We start from the raw sequence: 21528 nt of genomic DNA, 5'->3' as shown, positions 1-21528 counted from the left end.
TGTTTTCACCTGTATTCCTGTGGCTTTTATATTTGGATAATTTGGTGTCAGAAATGAGTAGATCTGAAGGTAATGAAATACTGTAGATTGTAAAATACTGAAATAATAGCTTATTGTCCTTATATAACAAGTCGCTGACATTTCCATATTTATATTAAAGCTAGTCCACTCTCTCATTTTATTAGCTATTGTTGGTTTGATGGCCAATTTAATTTCATCATTGTATTAAAAGCCACATATTCCAAGAATCATTCTAAGTGTTTTCAAGCTGTTAAAGTAATGAAATAATAATACAGTGCTTCAGAGCAATTTATTGGCTTGCATGTATTCATCAGTTTAGTTATCATTTCATCATTTTCCTTTCTCCAGCTCGAGTATAAAGGATAAACCATTATATAACAAATTTCTCAAACAGCAGAAATGTCTTAATTATTTTGTATATATTTTTTCTTAAAGAACTAGTGCAGAAGATTATACTTTTAAATCAAAAGAAATATCTGAAAAATAAGCAATGATGGCATGGCTTTTTATTTCTAATGTTTGAGCCTGTCTCCTAATTAGTGGAAACAGAGGCAGACACCTTATGGGAGCACATTATAATTAAATGAAGTGTTCGTGTATGGACTTGAAGTCTGTTTTAGATGCAGGAACTGAAAGCTAAAGAAGTGGTTGCTGAGCAGAGTTGTCTGATCTTGTGCAACTGTCCCCTGAATTATTCTCTCACAGTGTTCTGAAGATCTTTGCGTGTGTACACTGGGAGCTGGGGTAGCCAAATGGAGTTGTGGTGAAGAGACGACGATGGTAGCCAAACACAAAGAAAAAAGGGATATTCCTAAACATATCTGAATTTAAAATGTGGTAGTTTGTTGCCTGTTACTGAAGTTTCATCTGTCATAACAATAACACAGCCACATTAAGCTCCATTTTTACACATGGATTTATATTTTATGTGAATTTGTATTTTTGAAAAAGCTTTTAAATTTGTTGTGAACCTTTCGTAAGTTTTATCATTATAGGTCATCAAATAAAAAATGTGTGGTGTCTGTTCATAAAAAGCAAACAGATTTCCCTGAGTCACAGTAGGTTGAAAATTGCCTGAATATAAGCACAGAGGTTTTCTTTAAATGCTCCAAGGCATCCAGAAGGAGTTGCCGGGTGTACTGTGGGTGTTATAAAAGGCCTGTGTTATTTTGAAAAGGCAGAATAATGGGATACCCAAGAGTCTCAAATGCCTGAAAAATCAAGGCCTCTCAATCTCACTTGTCCTGCATTGGCAGCATCATTACATTAAATGAGACCTATTTCAGCTTCTGAATTGCTCCAATGTGTTATTGCGTTTTCTTTATGGTACTGCACTGACCTCAGAGTGATGGTTTCCCCTTAACTGTAATAAACTGCTTTTGAGAGTTTTAAACATCATCAAACAGACTCATAACCCCTATATTTAGTTTTATCCTACAACTTACTCCCCATTCCATGCATTTCCTATCCTCTAGTGGGCGGACAAGGAACACGTTGTCACTTTGGTAATGATGTTATTGTGAGATTTAGGTCCTGCTTTGTCTTCCAGCAGTCCAGCATTTGGAAAATTGGAATGAACTTTTGCTCACCAGTTTTTCCATACTTTCATAGTCAGCCTTTGTTGGTTACATTTTCTCGGACTACAGCCATATTTTTTTTTCCTTGTGTTATTTATTCAGATCTGAAAGTTCTTCAGAATTAATCAGTTAGTAGCACTGATGCTGTAAAACTCAGGTTTAAGGTCATGTTTTTTCTGTGTTGGGTGTACTCGTCTGTGAAATCCACAGCCCTTATTACAGTGGTTTGGGATGCTAAATTTCAAGATGCTGAACACTTCAGACAGAAACTTTGAAAATACACCCAGCATCCCTGTAATGGAAAATGAAATACCAAACATAAATTTTTAACCTTTGCATACAAAAGATGTGCAGTGCAGGTTAAGGTCTTCACTGCTGTTATTTTGCAGTTGTACTTATATAAATTATGTGTCTGTGTCATGTCCATTTTTAGAGCAAATTGACTTTTTAATGTCAGGTTTTGAAGGACGTTTTCATTCTGTCTTCCTGACACTTATTTCTGTGAGACCATTTTTTTACACGTATTTATATCTCACTTGGAAGCCAGAATCATGTCACATTCAAAGGTTTCATCAAGGATTTTGAATGTTTACCACTAGGGGAGATGGGGAAAAACCCTAAATTATTTAGGTGAGATATTTGTAAAGTTGATGTAGGCAGATTCAGCATGACTTACTTTGAATTTCCTACATTCTTGTGTTAGAAATTTCCAATGGAAAAGCCGTCATGGAGACTCTGAAAAAGGAGAAAAAAAAGAGTCTTTTTGACAGAGTTCTAAACAGGCTTGCTGTTTTAAGGCACTTCCCCCTCGGCACACCGACATTAAAAAAAAACTCTATTATGTTGTCCACATGCTATACAGTTTGATGATGATTAAATTTGTCTCATGTTTCACACAAAGTGGTGGCTATTGTAGATGGTGGCAAGTTCTTTACATCTGTTTCATTCTGTCTAAATTTGGGCCCTGTAAATGTAACCCTTTTGAGATACTGGTTTCTTTCTTCTTAAACAGTTTTTGCTGTATTTTAACAAATTGTGGAGGATGCTTTAGTTTGTGTCTTGGAAACTTGGATTTCCTTAATTTCCTCTGCACTTGGCCTCTTGTTGGAGTGTTTTCTGTATTAATAGGATCAGAAATACAGGGATTATTTTAACCTAGGATTTTCTTTAACTTAAGTCCAAATTACTGTAAAACAGTTTATTTGTGATGAGGTGCTAAGCTTTTGTCAGTTTGCTTGGTTCGCTTGGCATGTGTTCCATGCTATAGCAGTATGCATTTTAAAACCTTTATTTAATGGGGGCTGTAGGTTTTGTATCAAATGGTGGGATATGCCTCCTCATAGACATTGAGGAATGATCAGGGACATGCCTTGTGGAAATGAAGTAGGTGAATCCCAAGGCCAGTTTGAAAAAAGCCTAAATTAATGTACATCGTGGTTTTATGTATGTTCTTTAGAGAACAATTTTTTGAGTTAATTAAGAAGTGTAAAGTCAGCTCTAAAGTCTTGATGAACTAAGTAGCAGCTAGTTAGGCTGCAACTTTTATGAATTTGTTTTTTACTCATTTCTAACTAATTTGGAGGAAAAATGCAGTATCTGTTAAACTGATTTATAGGTGCTCTGTCAAAAGCACTGTGTAATGACCATATTCAGTATTCCTTATGCATGTAAAATCTGTAACAGCTCATTTAGAGTATACACAGCAGCTAATTTTTGTATCTGGACACTGCAGAGAAGGGAACACAAGTCATAATTTGGGGTGACTGGAGCAAGAGTTTTCGCCTGTCTTTGTTTTATGTGAGCTTTGTATTTTTACTTGTTTTATTGCAACTTTTACTTATATGTAATTGTTTCAAGAAATAGCAAAGCAAACATGGGAATTAAAGCTGTCAGACTGTTTGCATTAGAGTTATTTTTGTCTGTCTTGGGCTGAATTGCTATTTGTTTTGTGGTGCCATTCAGTGTTTTCCAGTTCCTATGCTCATGCTTCAGCTAAGCATGGTGATGTGAGAGTTGTGTCTCAAGAAACTTCAGAAAACATTATTTGGAGTTTTTTTTTTATTTCTAACTTTATCAATAACTTTATACAATATTAGCAGAGAGTAATAAGATGGTTGGGTACAGAACTTAATAATTAAGCCTAGGAGAGACTCTGTAAATGGTATTCACATAAAATTAAGAAAAGTATGAAACAAGTACGGCAACTAAGAATTGAAATTGGGAGGGATCACTTGATAGAACCGTAAGGACATGGTGTTGATTATGCTTGTACAAAGCAGAGAAGGAAAGGATTCAACTTTACCAGCTCTGGTGTTGTAATAATTGTTTTTCTTGACTTTGCTTTCTCTGTGCAAAGCCCATGATACTCAAAAATTACAGCAACAAATGAGCAAACTTGGGGTTTCTGCTGTAGGGGTGAGGTTAATCTATAACCCATGATTGGATATATTTGAAAAAATATTTCTAAGGACAACCTACACTGTAAAGAAAGCAACAAATAAGTGTTGTAATTACTTGTTTAAAGTAAGTGCTCCCCCATTTTTTTGAGTTTTTTTTCTGATATTTGTGAGGTTAAATCTCATCACATCTATTCTTGAATAAATGTATTTTGGGATGGACTCTATGAGCTCAAAGTTTTCTTCCAACCTAGTGATTCTGTGATATCCTTTTCTTTTGAGCATGGGAGTTTTCTTATATGTTTGCATAATAGAACTGAAAGCAACGTTCTAAAATTAATGAATCCAAAATTTTAGAATATGAGCCTTGAAATAGAGTAGACTCTAAAGTTTGAGACTGTTCAAGTGTGTAAACTCAACCCTTGGAACTGTAAATTTCCACCACTTGTTTGTGGCTCTACATTATTACTATCATAATACATGACAAATAAATGTAGGTATTTCTAGGAAGTTTTAGTTTTATCTATTAAAATTCTGTGTGTGAAAGTTGCTGGAAACTTATATGACTTCCTGTAAGTCACTCAATTCCTGAAAAGTGTAACCCTTAAATTTGGCTCTGTAGGTGTTTTGAATAAATGCAAAACTAGCACTTGAACAAAATGACTTCTGAATAAGTGGTAAATCAAATGCACTGGTGTCTCACAAAGGAAGGAAAATAAAGTCAATTTAAATGACTAGAGAACAACAGAAGTTCTTATACTCTGTCAGAAGGATGTGATACAGAGATTGGTTGTGCAGTACAACTGTAGAAGTATAAGTTGAAAAAGTGAAATAACTGGTTGGTCATTTAAATGGTTTTCTAATATCTTTTAAATTTTTTCATTGCTTAATGGTTTTAATTAAAGACAGTGCGTGACTGGATTAATATATCATAATAAAGAAATTTACTTTTCCCTCCTCCAGTATAATTTTTGGATTAAACCAGTACTACAGCTAATTAATGTTCTGGATGTAGCTTAATTACTTCACAATTCTTAAATGTGCCCACCCTTCATAAGCCTGTCTAGTATGAATTATGCTAAAATATTAGGAAAAAAAGAATGCCAAGATGAGTAGGTTATTATATGCAGTAATCATCTTATTTCTGTGATGGGTAAATTGGGACAAAATAATAAAAGAAGCAATAGCACCATCAGAAGTGTGATATTAGAGAGAGGAGATAAGTTTTATTATTTTAAGAGTAATTTGCAAATTGTCAATGCTATCAGCAAGGAGGATCTTCACAGTGTTGATAGAATTTGCAGAAATACTCTTTGGGTCAGCTTTGCTAGCACAGCTAACAGAAGAAAATTTCCATGCAACTTTACAGTGTTTGCAATAACTCTCTCAGCTTTTTCTGGTGAGGTTTTTGGTATCAATTGCTCCATCTTATAAAACCTATTTTGAATTGTTGGAGTTATAATACTATGTACTGAGGCACAGCAATCACACTTCCTTGCCTTATTCTATCAACTTCCATTAACTATCTGCATATACATATTTTCCTCTTTGTTGGTCTAAATGAACTTTAAAAGGTCCCTTTCAAAAAAGCATGATTCTGTGATCCTGCCTTCTTCCATGATTGGGTTAAGGGTACAGATAATCTCTCAAAACAATGAAAGACACTTGCAAGAGGTGAAAAGGGAATTCTTTGATAATTTTGTCATCCAGACTCCCTTTTAGGAATTGAGAACAAAGACAAGTCAAGTTTTTTAACCAAAAAAAAAAAAAAAAAAAAGAGAGAGAGAGACAGGAGCAGAAAAAACCTCAACCCCTTCCCCTTTTCATTTGAGATTTCTTATAATTTCATAGTTTTTCTTACAAAAAAAAGAAAAAGCCTCAACGCCAACAATCAAACTAAAAAGTCTCAGTCATCACTTTCTTTAAAAAAAAAGCAGAATTAAGAATTCCATGCTTTCACTTGCTTGTACATTTCTAGGTTTTAAATTTGCAAACCATCTGTGTTACTGTTTCAGTGGCAGCCAGAATACTAAGCCAAACCAGAGTGGAGCTGTTCCTTCTGTGCTGAGGAGAGGGGTGGTGGGATGGGGTGGGAGGGTGTGAGAGAGGTGGAACTTTTTTTTTGTCTTGACCCAAAAACTATCCTGTGCTTCTTGTGTTGTCTGTGGTTCCAGGCTATGTGACATTGTTAAAGACTCACAGAGCATGGAAAAGAAGATGGAATTAAGATACTAAAATTTCCTTGCTAGATTGTTTGTTTGCCAAGTTAAACAAATCAGTTCTCATCCTAATGACATTATACTGCATGTCTATTTGAATTTATTAGAACATGGAAAGGAAATAGCAGTGACAGGGGTAATTAGGGAACCTAACAGAAATCCATTTGGGAAGGCTTCTTCTCCCATTACTTATATAAAGCTTATATATCTCCTCACCTTTCAGCTCTTGCTGGTGAACATCACTCCTGTCTGACATGTCTGGTTTACTGTCCCTTTGCAAATCATCTCTGCGAGCCGGGTCGTTCTTCCTTCTCTCGACTTGCATTGTGTGCTTATGTGTTCTTTAAATTAAATTTCGGTGTAGTCTACTATTTCATTCTGTGCTCTGGCTTGCATAGAAGGCGTTCTGTGAGTTATAAGTGACTGCCTGCATATGTTGTGTTATTTTATAGGTGGTGATTCGTGCTCAAAACGGCGCCCTCCTCTATCGTATTTCACCCTGGGCAAGATATGTGGTCCGTGATGAAGACAAAGTGAATTATGATTGGGTTCACTGGAATCCACCACAGTCATACATAGTAAGGCTTCAATATTATTTTCAAGAGGTGTATCGTGTTATCTTTGTATCTCTGGAGGAAAATAAAAGGAGATATCAAACTAGTTAAAACAGCTGAGATGAAGGGCTTTAATTTATGGCTTTGACATAAATAAATGACTTTAATGATGGATGTTTTTCAGCTGCTTTTTCAGCCTTCTGTAGAAGATATTTAAAAAAAGATATTAACATGGTGTTTTAAACTTGGCTTGCTCCCTGTTTGACAAAATTTTAGGACAAGAATTCTATTCCTATTAGGGAGGAGAGCATGTGTACTCATCTCCAGTTGTGTGATTTTTTAATTATAGTTTATTCCTAAGTAATTAGAATATAGGTGTTTCTCTGCTGTGGAGCTGTATTCTTTAGGAATAAAGGAATAAATTTATGAATTTCAGTTAAGAGAAGACAGAGATTTCAAGTACCTGTAAAAAGCAGGTATGCTTAAAAAAGAAAAACCTATCTTGCTGTTTTCTCTCTCTTTTTCAAACAAGATATATAGTGATTCAGAAGGGCATCAAGTGGAGTGACTACATCGCTTTGAACAGTGAAGGGTAATTTAAAAAGAGTATAAGAAAAGTGTTGGATCATGAATGTCCAGTTTCTTGTTCATAAAGGATGTTAATTTCAAACAGACATTTGCTTTAACACTTTAAAATGGTCAAATGCTTCTGGAATGTTTAGAATTCCCTTTGAGGAAAAGCAAAATAAACCTTAAATTGTTTTCATCTTGTGCAAATCATGTGATTATGACAACACTCTGAAGCTGACCCTCATGACAACTCTGGTATTTTTTCTTATAGCATAAGAATCCTTCTCCCAAGAGATTAAAAAGCCTAAGAATTTATGAATCTCATGTGGGAATTGCTTCCCCAGAAGGGAAAGTAGCTTCTTATAAAAACTTCACACACAATGTACTACCTAGAATAAAGGATCTTGGTAAGTAATACCAGAAATGCTTGCAGAGATAATTTTTATGTGCCTGTGCTCATTAGAAAAGATAACTGTCAAGTATCTGGAGGATTTTTGGCATTTCCCAGTTACATACTATAAAAATAGATTCTTAGGTGAGTAAAAATTATAAACAAGTGAAATCTCTGGAGAACAAACAAAGACTGAACTAGGATATGTGAAATCAAAGTCCATTCCAAATTTTTAAGTGAAATATGATTGTTAAAGCCCAGGTAAGTATTGCAAAGTAATTTGCTTTTGTCATGGTTTGCTTTCAGGTTGGAAAAGGACCTGTTTTTGTGACAATCTTCAGAAAATACTTCATTCTTAATTGGTTCTACTAGTGTAAAGCTTAGTTCTAAGGAAAGATAAAAGAAATACCTGGATATTTCTTCTTTGTTTTGCCAGAATAAGCACGTTAAAATTCTTTTATCCCTGAACAGTAGCTCTGAAGTATCAGAACAAGGAAACTTTGAATATGAAAGACTTTCTCAGGAAAAGAACTTCTAGTCCATCAGAGAGGATGTGTGAAAGAGCTGGTACCATTATCTCAGGAAGCACAGCAAAACTGTTCACCTCAATTTCAGTTTATTTTTTTTTTTTCCATGGTGTCTTTGCACTGTTTCTGTAATGGACAATGGTAGAACTTACTGCATTGTCATGAAATATGTATTTTACACTGCTGTAAAATAATCATGACATCTGTAGCTGAAACCTCTGTGGACAGTGGCTGTGTTTGTGTTTGATTTTTATTTTATTTTATCAAAGCACCTGAAGAAGACATTTCCTTGTAGCTTTACATGTTAAGTCAGTGTTTCTTGGCTTTTGCCTTTTGGTAAAATTGAGCTTGCAGGTGAGATGAGGGAGTTTGCACGTCTAGAATCCCTTAATAAAAAGCAATTTTGGATTTTACATTATATATCTGTGACTCTTTACTGCCAAGGAATTTCCCATGTCCCAAGAAGTTAAGAGGATTTACAGAGTTAGGAAAACATTCTGCTTTGCCTACAATTTTTCCTTTGTCGAGAAATGTCATAAATATGCTGTTACACCAAATAATAAAAGCAGTATCAAATTTAGGATATACAGAAGTTATAGCTAATGTTTTTTCTTGTTTACAGTAAGTAAACATTGTAGGAATTAAGTATTTTTAAAATATATTTGAAAGGTATTTTGGATTCAGTTTTGGAATGTCTTACTTTTTAGGATGAGCTTTAAGACATCACTATATGAGAACTCTAAATATACTGCTAGTTTGTAGAAATATGTGCATGACAAATAGCAAAATAAGTAGCAAGCAAATTGAATGAGATGAATTTGATGCAATGTTGCTGTTTATTTATAAAAATGCTGTAAATAAAAATAAGTACGACGAGCCTGAATTACAAACCAGCAATGAATCTGACAAATTGCTGAGCTCACCCCAACTGCCTTCTAATAATAGCTCTGGTTTTAAATGTCACAGCTATAAAAAACCCTGGAAGAATAAAAAAATCCCTCAGCATCTTGTTGGACTAAGGAATGAAGTGAAGATTTTCTTCCAACAGAGAAGTGGTGGTGGTGTGTGTCTTACTAGCTTGTAGATAAAAACCTGATTCTTTGGAGTTCCCCTCCTTAAGAATGCTCTGAACTATCTTAGGTGATACAACAGTGTCCCCCAGCCCTGCTGAACTGCTTTGGTTCTTGGGTGAACTTGGAGTAAAAGCACATTACATCTGCATTTTCTCTTTCTGGAAGACTCTTGTAGAGGGAAGAAATAACTATTAAAGTGGAAAAAAAAGTGATTTTCGTGGGTTAAAAAAAAAATTCTTATGTCGTGAAGTTACAGTATTGTCTCTAAGCTGGAAGGATACGGGTCTGACAGATGAGCCACTTGGTGGATAAGGAATTAGCAGGATGATCGCACTCAGAGTTTCAGTTAGTGGCTTGATGTCCAAGTGGACACCAGGAATGGGTGGCCTCAAATTGAAGGAAGCTGTATTTAGGTTGGACATTAGGAAGAAATACTTCAGTGTGAGGGTGGTGAGACACTGGAACAGGTTACTCAGAGAAGTTATGGATGTCCCATCCCTGAAAAGGGTGTTGAGCAATCTGGTCTAGTGGAAGGTGTTCCTGCCATGGCAGAGGAGTGGGAGCTAGGGGATCTCTTAAGTTCCCTTCCAACCCAAACCATCCTGTGATTTTGTCATAGTATGTGTAGCCAGTGACTAACCCTAGACCCCCTGACTGCAAGTGTCAAAAGTTGAAGCAGTTCAGGACGTGCAGGTTGGCATAATTTATACTTCAACGTTAAATAAGGATTACACTTATTTCTGTCTACATCTGGGAGGTTCAATATGTGTAGATCACTTGACAAATTGACTACTTTATTTGTAATGAGGATCGTGTAAGTATAAACTATTAGGTAGAGGTGCTTCATGAAAGTTACTGAATCTTTAGGTATAACCATTAGGGTCAGAGGTAGCTAAAAGGAGAGAAGACTGGAATTGATATGTTACAGGTATTGAATGCTCTTTTAACTTCCCTTAAGGCTTTTGTTTGTTATATATATGGATATATTTTTTTATTACAGGCTATAATTGTGTCCAGCTGATGGCTATTATGGAACATGCATACTATGCCAGTTTTGGTTATCAGATCACAAGTTTCTTTGCAGCATCAAGGTAGGTTTTAGTGCTCCAGCATCTTCTCTGTTTTTTTCCCTTCCTTCCGACCCATTGAAATCAGTATTGTGTGCAGGTGTGTGTTTGAAGAAAGTGTATAATGGGAAGCAATGGCTTAGGTATTTTCTCTTCCTTCCTCTTAAATCTGAAATTAATTTGGCACAGTGATCAGCTGCTCTGTGGAGCACTTTGGATAGGATACAGACCAAAAGTTTATAAGTAACTTCAGCTGCTAAAGCATATTCCAGGTAATCCACCTTCAGCAATCTTTATGCATGGGTTTGGGGTTGTGGAATTCTTGGCAGTAACAAACAGGATGTGTAGGGCATTCTTTTATGACAATCAGAACTATGCACCATTCACAATGAACTTGTTTAAAATCATGTCTCTGTGTGTTCTGTGGGAACCTTTTCCCTTACAGGCTTGTAACAGACTGTACTTAGGTTTGAGGCATAGGATAAAATTAAGTGAAAAACATATTTAGGTCGTTTTTAAGAAAACTGTGATAAATGTGGAAGTCATAATCTTTTTCTTTTTAATTTTGTTCCTTTGTTTGTTTGTTTTTTTGGTTGTTTGTGTTTTAATCTTACTCAAGTGGCAACCAGGCTAAATTTAGATAGGCAGTTTTTAACTGGCTTAATTAGTTGAAAAAAAGTGTGTTGGGCAGAGGTGACAAAAATCTTTTCTTAAAAATAAGAAAATGGTGTAGTACCTAAACCAAAAACTAAGCAAGTAAACAGATGGTGTACTTTGTGGACTTTGTGGATGTACATTTACTGGTGTAGTCATTGTGTTACTTTATTCCAGCAATATGAATATATTCTTGTCCCTTATGAGCTAAGGAAGTGTTCAATATTAAATAGCAGCTTTAAGTCGTATCTGTTATCTTTTATACTGAATATGATGTATTGTTAAAAAGGGAAGAGTAAAACTGAATCTGTTCCTGCAAAACATTGTGTGGATGATGGAATTCTTATAAAGGAAAATGGTCTCAAATAGTAGTTTGTAAGCAATAGCTACTGCTTAAGAGGCTGAAAAAATAACCTGTGTACGTCTGTGTCACAATTGTACACCACAATGACACAAAGACTTTGACTTCAGAAGGCTGAAATGGTGACTCCTTTATTTCTGGGAGGCGTTTCTTGTTGTATAGTATTTTATGCAGACCAGTTTGATTGGTGACAAGAAGACATACCTCTTCAATCGCATTGGTCACACCCGAGGGACATCAAGAGAAGCCCCTCCTAGAGAAAATATGTAAACATTCTTGCCATTACCAAAACACACCTCTTGTTTACAGAAAGTTCCCTGGGAAAGGAATTCCAGAAACCAAAACATGTCAGGCACAAACCAGGGCTACACATCCTTAGAGTGGGTGATGAAGAACTGTTGACTTTGATGTAGTTTCCATGATGAATATTCAGTATTGCCAGCATAGGTGCTGATTGTACCATGTTGTGTTTTTGCAGCCGGTATGGAACTCCTGATGACCTGAAGGAGATGATTGACGTTGCTCACTCGATGGGCATCACGGTCCTGCTTGATGTGGTGCACAGCCACGCCTCCAAAAACTCAGAGGATGGTCTCAACCAGTTTGATGGTACAGATTCTTGTTTCTTCCATTCTGGGTACAGAGGCAATCACCAGCTCTGGGACAGCAGGCTCTTTGACTATGCAAAGTGAGTATAAAACATCGCTTCAGCTGTGCTGGAAGTTATTATTTCATAGCAATTCTGTTAAAACTACACTCCTCACCAAACTGGTAAAGTCATTTGGATCATTTAACAGTTGCAGTATGTGGAGTTAAATTCCTCTACTTGCCTAAATGCTTAAAAGCTAACACTAAATGGTAGTATTTCAATTTCGTTATTTTCCTGTTATCTCTGACTACCTATGTGCATGTTATATACCATGTGCATTGTATGTATTATATAATGGTGTAGTTATTTCTAAATAAAAATATATTTCTATATAAATATCAATTTAAAAAACTGTTATATAGGAATATATAATTGTGTATTTTACACATAGAATCTATTCATATTTTCCTGCTATATATAGTATGTTACATTTATATAATAGATGACGTTTGTATATAAAAATAAAATAATAAGAAAAGCTGATGACAACTTGTAACTCTGTAAATTTATTGACAAACTGTCAGGTTGTTGAAATGTAGGAAACGTTTGCCCCCCAGGACAGCTAACTCTATTTCAACGAGCTTCTGGAGGTCAATCAACAGTTAATACAGAGCAGGGCTCATTTTCGGTAGACAGTTCTAGACACCCAGTGTGGGCAAGCTTAGCCAGTATAAATATAGTGTGTGTCAATGCATGTATTAATGCCAGATGATTATTAGTATTTAATATTGTTTACTTTGTATTCTCTGAGGTATTGGGGGCAAGGAGATTGATCTTGTATGTTGAATGTTTCAGTGGTTTAATGGTGAAACAGGCACAAGCAGCCAGTTTAATTCAATCTCCTTCTCACTTTTTTTTTTTTTTTGTTTCCTAATCCCTGGACCACCTTGATTCTTCCCTTTCCTTTCCTTTGTTTCCTTAAACATTCCACAATAAGTTTTGTGTAACTTCATAATCTCCTTTAAAGGTGTCTTAATAAAATTCTGTGTAGAATTAATTACTGATTCCAGGATAAATTCTCTTATTTTCCCCCTTGGGATGCATAATCTTGTGTGACCTTCTTATCAATTACAAAATTCTCTTTTAACCCTTTCAAGGTTACATTTGAATGTTGCTGTGGTGGCTCATCACAGAGCAACTGTAGCATTCTGGTCTCCTTTTAACCTCTTAGTTTGGTTTTGTGTGGCTGCAGGTTCAATTTCCTGTTTTTTTCCCGTTTTTCTCCTTTGCTTATATTGAATTGCCATGGACTGGATGGATATGATTATGTTGCACTATTACAAAAGTCATGTTACATAGCACAGGCCAATTGTTAATGGAACTCACAGTGTCAAATAAACCAAGTGACTAGTGTGAAAACTGACTTGTGCACTTCAATACTTAGTAGGATAAGCTATTCTTTATTTATTTGTTATTTGGGACAATATAATGGATTATTTCAGGGGGAGTTTTTGAGTTATGATTTAATTATTATAAGAAATGCATTTTAGTTGTTCCTTTAAGCTTTAAATTCATACTCAAATAAATTGTATTTCAAATAATCTTAAAGCTTTCGTATCAATATGATAGTATTACACATTCTATTTCATTTGATTCTTATGAGTAACCAACAAGTGTGTGAGTACCAGTGTCTCTAGTGAGACAATAGAGTGGAGTTATGGACCTTCCTCTGTTCCAAGCAGACACAGGTTCTTCCTTCTGGGACAGAAAGTGGTGCTGGTATTGAGTGTTTGGGGTATTTATAAATGAGAGAACCAAGCAGCTCCTTTGTAGGTTGCACTTGGCAATGTTAAATATTTATTCAGAACTGAAGAACTGCCTCCATGGCTCAGTTGGGTCAGTGATATATACGTGTACTGTGCAATTTCTTTTCATGCTATGGAATTGGAATAGTTGCCAGACTGAATGCTGGAAGGGGGAAGTGGAAAGAGCTGTGAGAAGGAGAGATGAGATGAGAGAATAGCAAAGACTAGAGCATCTGAAGCTCTGCACTGGATGACTGAGGGTCCCTTGAAGGTCATTTCTCACCCCCAACCCTCTCATGGTATGCAACAACAAATCTGGAGTTCTCTTTTCAAATGGTTGTGGAAGCCCTTTCTTCCCCTTCAGCTTTTTCTAGTCATTAAGGGATTCTTTCATCCTAATAACTGAGACAATAAATATTCTGTGTGTTTAGAGTCAAGTTTTAAGGCTGAAAAGATGGTCACAGTCATTATAAGTTTCACAGAACTGATTAAAAATAGCTTGCATTTTTTCCCCTATTCTTTGTGTGTGCAGGTTCCAAACAAAATTGTGAAAGAATCATACTGAATTAATTTCATTGAAAATGTTGGGTTTGGGGATTTTATTTCCCCTTTTAGTCTGTATTGGCATTCTGCTAATTTCTATACCAGTGGATGAGCAGCTCTAGTCTTGATGAAGTGAGTATAAAAATCTGTGAGAGAGACTCGAGTTGCTGGCAGATGTTGAAAGTTTGCTCAAAATAAATGACAGCAAACACAGTCTGCTGAATGGTCTACAGAAAAGCTTGATTGCTGAGTGAAATTTCTTCAGCTAGCACAGCTTTCTGTCCTGTACAGAGCTTGTACTAAATCCCTTTCCTTCTGTAGTGGGAAGAACTGTTAAATCTACAGGTACTTAAACATCAAATGCAAAGAATGCTCAATTCACTTTGGAATTGAGAGAAACTAATTCTTTACCGTGAAAGAGATTAAGGAGCAGTTGCTTTATCAGTTTAGTCTGTCTGCATTTTCTTTGAAAGCCAAGATGTAAGTAAGTTTATCTCACAGCATTTGCAAGATTATTCAGTTGTCTGTGAGGGGGACTGTGAATACTTGCTGTAATAGAATGTGGCAAAAGATCTGTATCCATGCTAAAAAAAGTTTATATCGCTTGTGTACTTAAATATTATTTTTTAGTAAAATTCACGTAAGTAGAGTTTAGCTCCAAGTAAAGCAATAGTAAGCCTGTTCAATGGACCTGGGTATTGCATCTTTGCACGCAGTGCTACTTAAAAAGATAAAGATATGGTTTTAATTTTTAATTTTTAATACATATTTATACAAGTCTTGTATGAGAAGGGACCTTTCCTGTAAATTATGAACAGCATTTTAAAGTTATGCTGTTCATGGTGTTGTCACAGGAGAATAAAAACTCAATTTCCTTGAAATGAGAACTTGCAGGTAAGATAACTGGCCAAAAGAATACTTTTTGCTTAACTTTTTGCAATAAAAGCATATAAGCTTATTTAAAAATCAATCAAAAATAAATTTTTGCTTTAATAATTTTCATAGCTCTTGCACATTCTTGTGAGCTTTTCTAAAATCTAGATCCTGTGTGTTTTTTTCCTCAAATATGCTTATTTGGTGACTCTTTCTCTCCATCATCTCCATCCTGTCTGGCTAGATCTGTGTCCATCCCATTTCCCAAAGCAACCAACCCAAAAAGCAGAATCACAAAGCTTCAGTGAGAATTGCAGTTGATTTTACTATTTTCTATTGAAAACCAAACTTTGCTTTGGTTCCTGCTTAATGTTGTGATTTTTTTAGCCCTGAATTCATGACAGGGTAATGCTTTAGTTTAAAAGGGGTGCCAGAAGCTCTGGACTGGTACTCCTCTACTTTGCACTGTACAGTTAATTTTGAGGGAAATTAATGGTCTCTCTTGTGTTCTTGTTACGGTTAGCTCTCTTGTAATACATGTAAACACCCTCCCATCTTAAGTAAGGATTCTACTTGTAATTAATTTAGCGAAAGCAAAGTATAATTTTTTTTATCCTCCTAAAATCATATTTAAAGGTTATTCAGCTGCCAGGTTCATTAGATGTGATGTTGTAGACCCTGGAGACCAGGTGGGATCACAACTAGAGTGGTTGATTGTGTTTTAATTTAAATTCATTTCTCCAAATAGCAAATGTGTCTAAAATACTAATCAGGCAAGACAATTTAAAAATAATTGAGAACAAGATATTAGCTAGTAAAGATTTTTCCCACAGCACTGCATAAATAGAATGTGTAAATGATGTTGCCCTTCTAGACTTGAGGTCCAAGAAGTATTGTTTTCACTTTCAAGACTTTTCCTGTTTTTTCATTAGATTTTGTTGGATTCTATTCTGTCTTAATCCAATTCTGGATGTCAGTAGGTATACTGATATATTTTTGTGAGTCTTTAGGAATAATGGTGGAATTAAAATTCAGAAATCATGTGAAGCCTTAAGGTTTGTTTTTTTGTTTGTTTGTTGTTTGTTTTGGTTTTTTGTGAGGGTTTAGTTTGCTTTGTTTTTCTTTTTTTATGACCCTTTTCATCTGAGCACTTAGGCAAAATTTTAAGTTATTTCACAGTCTAGATGAATTTTGTACCAGAGATTGATTTACAATGCAGTTTTAATTTTAGTTAGTCCATCTTCTTTGAAAACAGAACTGTGGATCAGTAAGAGATGATATTGGTTACAAGGATTCGGGGCCAGCAGATGTTCCCGCATCTCTTTTGAGGCCTGTTTTCAAGGGTTTTTTAAGACTGGATGTTGTGTCCATATTTTTGGGGTTAAAAGTCATAACTAAACCATGTAATGGGAGAAATTTCTGAAGTTTTTTCTTCATCAGTTTTATGAAGTTTCAAGTGACATGCATGCCAAATGTGCTTTGAAATGCTACAGGTAGGGTTTAGTGTATATAAGCACTTTGTCCCATGAGCCACAGGTTTTACATCAGAGCAACAGATGATTTGCTTAGTCCCCTGCTGCCAGTCCAGATGTTCTCTCCAGCTCAGTCTTCTGAACTGCTGGTGGTGGAACAGCTGATTAGAGCTCGGTGCTCTTTTTTTCTTCTTCTTTTTTTTTTTTTTTTTTTTTAAATTTAATTCTTCTTAAAGTGTATTATAAACTGCCACAGCTCAGAAACTGCATTTAACCTTGCTGTCAGTGCTGCAGAAACAGGGCTGCTGTCAGGTGTTGGAGCTTGTGTCTTTGTTCTGGTGTAGGTGGCCTTTTCCCCAGCTTGCCCCTCCAGAGTGGGGTGGGTCACCTGAGGCTTTTTTCTCTTGTCCTGTGGTCCAGCCTCGGGCAGGTGTCTGGGGTGATCTCTTTCATCTAAAACTCATCCTCTTGCATCCACCTATGTCTGTATGCTGAGACAGTGGCCTTTTGTGCCACCCAGCGTTTAAATCCTGCATAAACCTAGTGCTGTATTTTCTGGGGAGAAGAAGGTCCACTGATTTTGCTTGACTTCAGGATCTGACTCTTTAAAGGCATGTTTATCTTCTAACATCTTCAGCAGCCTCTGTTAAGCTTGGTGTTTAGTTCTTTCTTAAACAGCTGTTCCTCACCCAAATTGTTCTTCTTCTTTCTGATTGCCTACTTTGTCAGTCTATCTGCCACTGAGGTAATGATAGGAGGTGGAATGAATTGGAGCATAAATCTTTCAGAGTTTAGTGTTTGCTTAGTAGGGGTACCTGTCTGGGCTGATAATTCTCTAAACATCGCCATTCAGAATATTTTTGGTTTTGTTTTCCTTCAGTTCAGTGATGAATTCTAAATACCAGTGGAGGTAAAGACTTGTTGCCTTCTTTGGAAGCATCCCCATGGTTTGTAACAGTTTTCAGGATGAAATGGATTCACTGCTCCTCTTTATTGCTTACATCATTAGCATTTTAAGTAGATTTAAGCTGATGCTCTGTGGAGTACCACAGTATTAAAGTTTCTGGTTCCTTGCCTAATGCTCTTAAGGAAAATTGGCACATGAGGATGAGATGCAGACTGCAGATAACACACGTTCTGTGTGTTCTTGCCATCCACCTCAGGGGCCCTTTATTGACACACATTTTAGAGTGCAAAGATTTGACTTCAAACTTCATGCACACAAAGGATAGGTAGGATTTAAAGGCTGCTAGGACAGTCATTGCTTCTGAGATGACACCTGAACAGACTCTGCTGGCCAGGCAGGTGTCAGTCAGGTGGGAGAAAGGAGACTGTCAATACTTGTCACAAACTCCTGATGGTGCTGGGTTGTCCTCTTCACTATTTTGTGCCTTTCCATGTTCTTCTTTTTGATTCCTAGTACTCCTAACAAACCTGTTGGTCTGTTACTTTGCCTTTCTTATCTTGTCTAGTTCTAAACTAAAGACTTCTCAGTTTTCTCTCGGCTAAGGAATTTTCTTAGAAGCTTAAGCTGTGCAGGTTTTGGGACACAGGAAGAGGAGAGGGAAAAGCAAGCAGAGGTGGCTTGCACATAATTAATGAATCATATCCAGTTGACTTCCCAGAGTGTAAGAACTGAAGCATTTTCTTCTGCAGCTTCTGAGGATTTGGCAAGGTGCAGGTGGCATTCTCCCAGCTGCATTTAGGCACAAGTAAGGACATCCAATGCCATGCCAGGGTTGTCACAGAGAAGTTTTCATTGGGGAGAATCTTTGGCCATAATTCCAGCTAGACTAAAGGTAATGCAGTGAGAGTTGACAATGACAGAGATTCTCAGTCATGTGATGTCTTTTTTGGTACATTGTTGATTCTAGGGTAATTACAATAGAACAGGGATGTAAGTTGTGTTTCATTATGTAAAACATAAGGCTGTGCTGATTTTAATTCATTTCCTGCCAGTCTTCCTCTACCAAATTAGTTTAGGAAAGCTCTGTGTTTAAAGATCTGCATAAAATGCCTTGGAATTTCATTTGGCTGGCAAAGATTATTTCTTAATGACTGTTTTAAGGAAGCACTGCTTGAAGCATAATAGTGAATTTCTATTTTTCTCCCCACCTCTCATAAATGTAATTATTTTGATTAGAGATTGTTTTTAAAAACACTGTCTGCCTGTGTTCCTTAGCACTCTGCTTCTAATAGACTGGATTTTGATGGTGGCTGTGGCAGTATAAAATACTTTATAAAATTTAAACCTTGAAGTTCAAGACCTTCTAAGCCTAAAAATCTTTGTTTCTTTTTGTTTTCTCCTCTTTTTAGTCATCATTGTAAATGCTAATAGGCAACCACTTTCAGGTATGGGGACATTGCAGTTTATAAATTGCCTTTTTTGAAGGCAATGATTTTTGAAAACATTGACAGAGGGGATGATACATAGGAACTTACTGCAATGTAATCAGAAAAATTGAAATAATGGTGTAAAAAAAAGTTTCAACCATGATCATATGATTTATAGTATACGCAGTTGAGAGCTGCTGTATAATTGCTTTATTTTTTAATTCTAAAAGTTTTTAATTAAACAAGCTTACTTGTTTTACTGTACTGGACTTTGGCATAACAGACTGTGAAGCTTTAAATCCATAGGTGCTCTAAAACTCAGAGCTTCACATAAGAATCCATGTAGCTTTCTTTGAAGTGTCCAGTTTCCCAAATTAACCTCCAATATAGCATTCACAGCTTTGTGTGAAGTTTCTAAAATGTAGCTGCACAGAAAGTGGTACAGCGATAAAGCCAGATACTGATATGTGAAGAAAGGCACCCTGAAAAGTGGCAGTCAATTGTTATAAATTTTGTCAGGTAGCACATTTAGAAATATAGAGGTGACCACTTGTAGCCAATTAAATTCAATCATATCCTGAATAAATGTAGTCACACTTACCTGAAGTTGATCATGGTATTTCAATAAATATTTAAAACTAGCAAAGATTCAACACATTGCAGAGAATCATTTTGCATCAGTCTAAATGCAGTAATGATCTTGCATTTAGTAATCCACACCTAAATTGACAACTTCCGCGGTGTTCTTAAGTGATTGCTGCAGCAGGTTACATGAGCAACATCTGTTGTGAATAGAAGATTGTGCTGAAGAAAAGGCTGATGATTGTGTAAGTTTGAGAAGAATCCACAAATGAAATGAGGAGTGTTGACTTTCTTCTGATTGGGTTTTATCCAAAGGAATTCAAGGTTGGAGGGAAATTTAGCATGGTACAACTCATAGCAGGGAAAGAAGATGGAAACATTAAGATAATCGTTTGGGGTTTTTTTATTCTATTATGTACATGTTGTATAATGCACAGATCCACTTGAAATCCATTTTTTGAAAGCTCACTGGAGAGAGCATAAAATAAATAATAGGGAAAAAATTAGTTACCAGCTGTGTCTGCAAAGTAGAAAACAATCAAAATGCTTTGGCATTTCCAAAAGTCAGTACTGTATGTATGGCAAACAGATCAGAAACAATCTGCAAATAATCATGTTGATCTGATATCTTACAGTCTTGCAAGGGATACCATGTTTTCTTGAGAATGGCATAAAGACAAAAGTTCTGTCTCTGGAAGGGGGTTGAAAGTGGAGGTAGAGAGCAATGGAATACAACAGAGCTGGGCAGCCTGCTGCGTCAGGGAGGAGCTGTCTCTGTCCAAACAAATTGCTTCCCACCTGTAGCCACTGGCTGCGATTCAGCTTGGGATGGGATTGTACGGGTGACAGCATGCTAAAATTTAGGATGTATTTGTAAGGACACTCTCAGCTGTATCTAAATATTGTCTGTAGGGGTTATTTAAAAGCTGGAATAAGTTTGGAACTGATGTTTTTGATAGAAATTTTGGCAGAGTTGATACTTAAGAAATTATTGGTGAAATTGTAAAGAAGATTAAGATAAATTGGTTCTACTGTTCCCATCATAATAGTAATGGATAGACAGGGAGCAGATTTTGGCTCTGTTCTGGCTGATGTAGTTACAGGACAAGTCAGAAGAACTGAAATAGTGCATCATGTCAAAAGCATCTTAATGAATAAGGAAAATACTAGATACTCTATTAAAAGATTTATACCTGGGAACAAAGCAAATTATTCTATACCAGGTCAGGAAAAGGAGTGATTTGTGTGTTGTTGTTGTTTTAAGCATACTGTATTTCCTTGGCTATTTTCCCCATGGATTTGCTTTGGGCAGTTGCTTGTAAAAAAAAGATATCTTTATAGAATTCTTTCTAGTTTGCCATGGGGACTGCAAACAAATATCTCTCTGTCCTGGTTCATCTTGTGTCTCCTCTTTGATAAGGGGGCTAACTCTTTACCCAATATTTGTATGTTTCTATATTGCAATTCCTTGTCAGATCTTGAAAATTGGTATAAAGTTATTTGAAAAAAAAAAAAGAAATTAATTACTCTAAATATTAATAAATAGTTTAGATAGTTGACACAAGTTTTTCTGAGTTTTTCTACTACAATTGATGAGATTATTTCAGGCAGAGGAAAACAAGTGTACAAGTAATACTTTGTAGACCTTATCCCTTGATTTATTTAGTGTTACTGCACAATAATTAAGTCCTGTCAAGTGTAGTGTTAAGGAGAGATACATGTGAGCAAAAACAAGAATGAAAAAGTACATCCATAGTCAGTGCTATGTGCTCTAGTAATTTTTTCTGTAGGAGATGACTTAATTTGTTCAGACAAAGAGCTGAGTATGAATTTCTCTGAAGAATTAAGTAAAAGTATGGATTTTTTTGTATCTATAATATATTTAGTCAGTGCAAAAAGTGTGTTTAACTGAATGTATTT

The 21528-nt window shown here is 35.9% G+C and overlaps 1 protein-coding gene across 2 annotated transcripts in view; it reads left to right on the top strand.

The window, feature by feature from the left end:
• Positions 1-21528, top strand: part of GBE1 (1,4-alpha-glucan branching enzyme 1) — a 138079-nt gene that overhangs the window by 50639 nt on the left and 65912 nt on the right. For both annotated transcript variants that reach the window (XM_066208439.1, XM_066208445.1), the window contains exons 4-7: positions 6666-6791; positions 7609-7744; positions 10329-10419; positions 11889-12098. In XM_066208439.1, coding sequence (XP_066064536.1) covers positions 6666-6791; positions 7609-7744; positions 10329-10419; positions 11889-12098 — 563 coding nt within the window. The remainder of the gene's footprint in view (positions 1-6665; positions 6792-7608; positions 7745-10328; positions 10420-11888; positions 12099-21528) is intronic.

Source organism: Chamaea fasciata, unplaced genomic scaffold, assembly GCF_029207755.1.
Source record: "Chamaea fasciata isolate MVZ Bird 193981 ecotype frontalis unplaced genomic scaffold, bChaFas1.0.hap1 SCAF_2, whole genome shotgun sequence".
Lineage (NCBI taxonomy): Eukaryota > Metazoa > Chordata > Aves > Passeriformes > Sylviidae > Chamaea > Chamaea fasciata.
The sequence above is the reverse complement of the archived record's forward strand: the minus strand, read 5'-3'. Positions and strand labels throughout refer to the sequence as shown.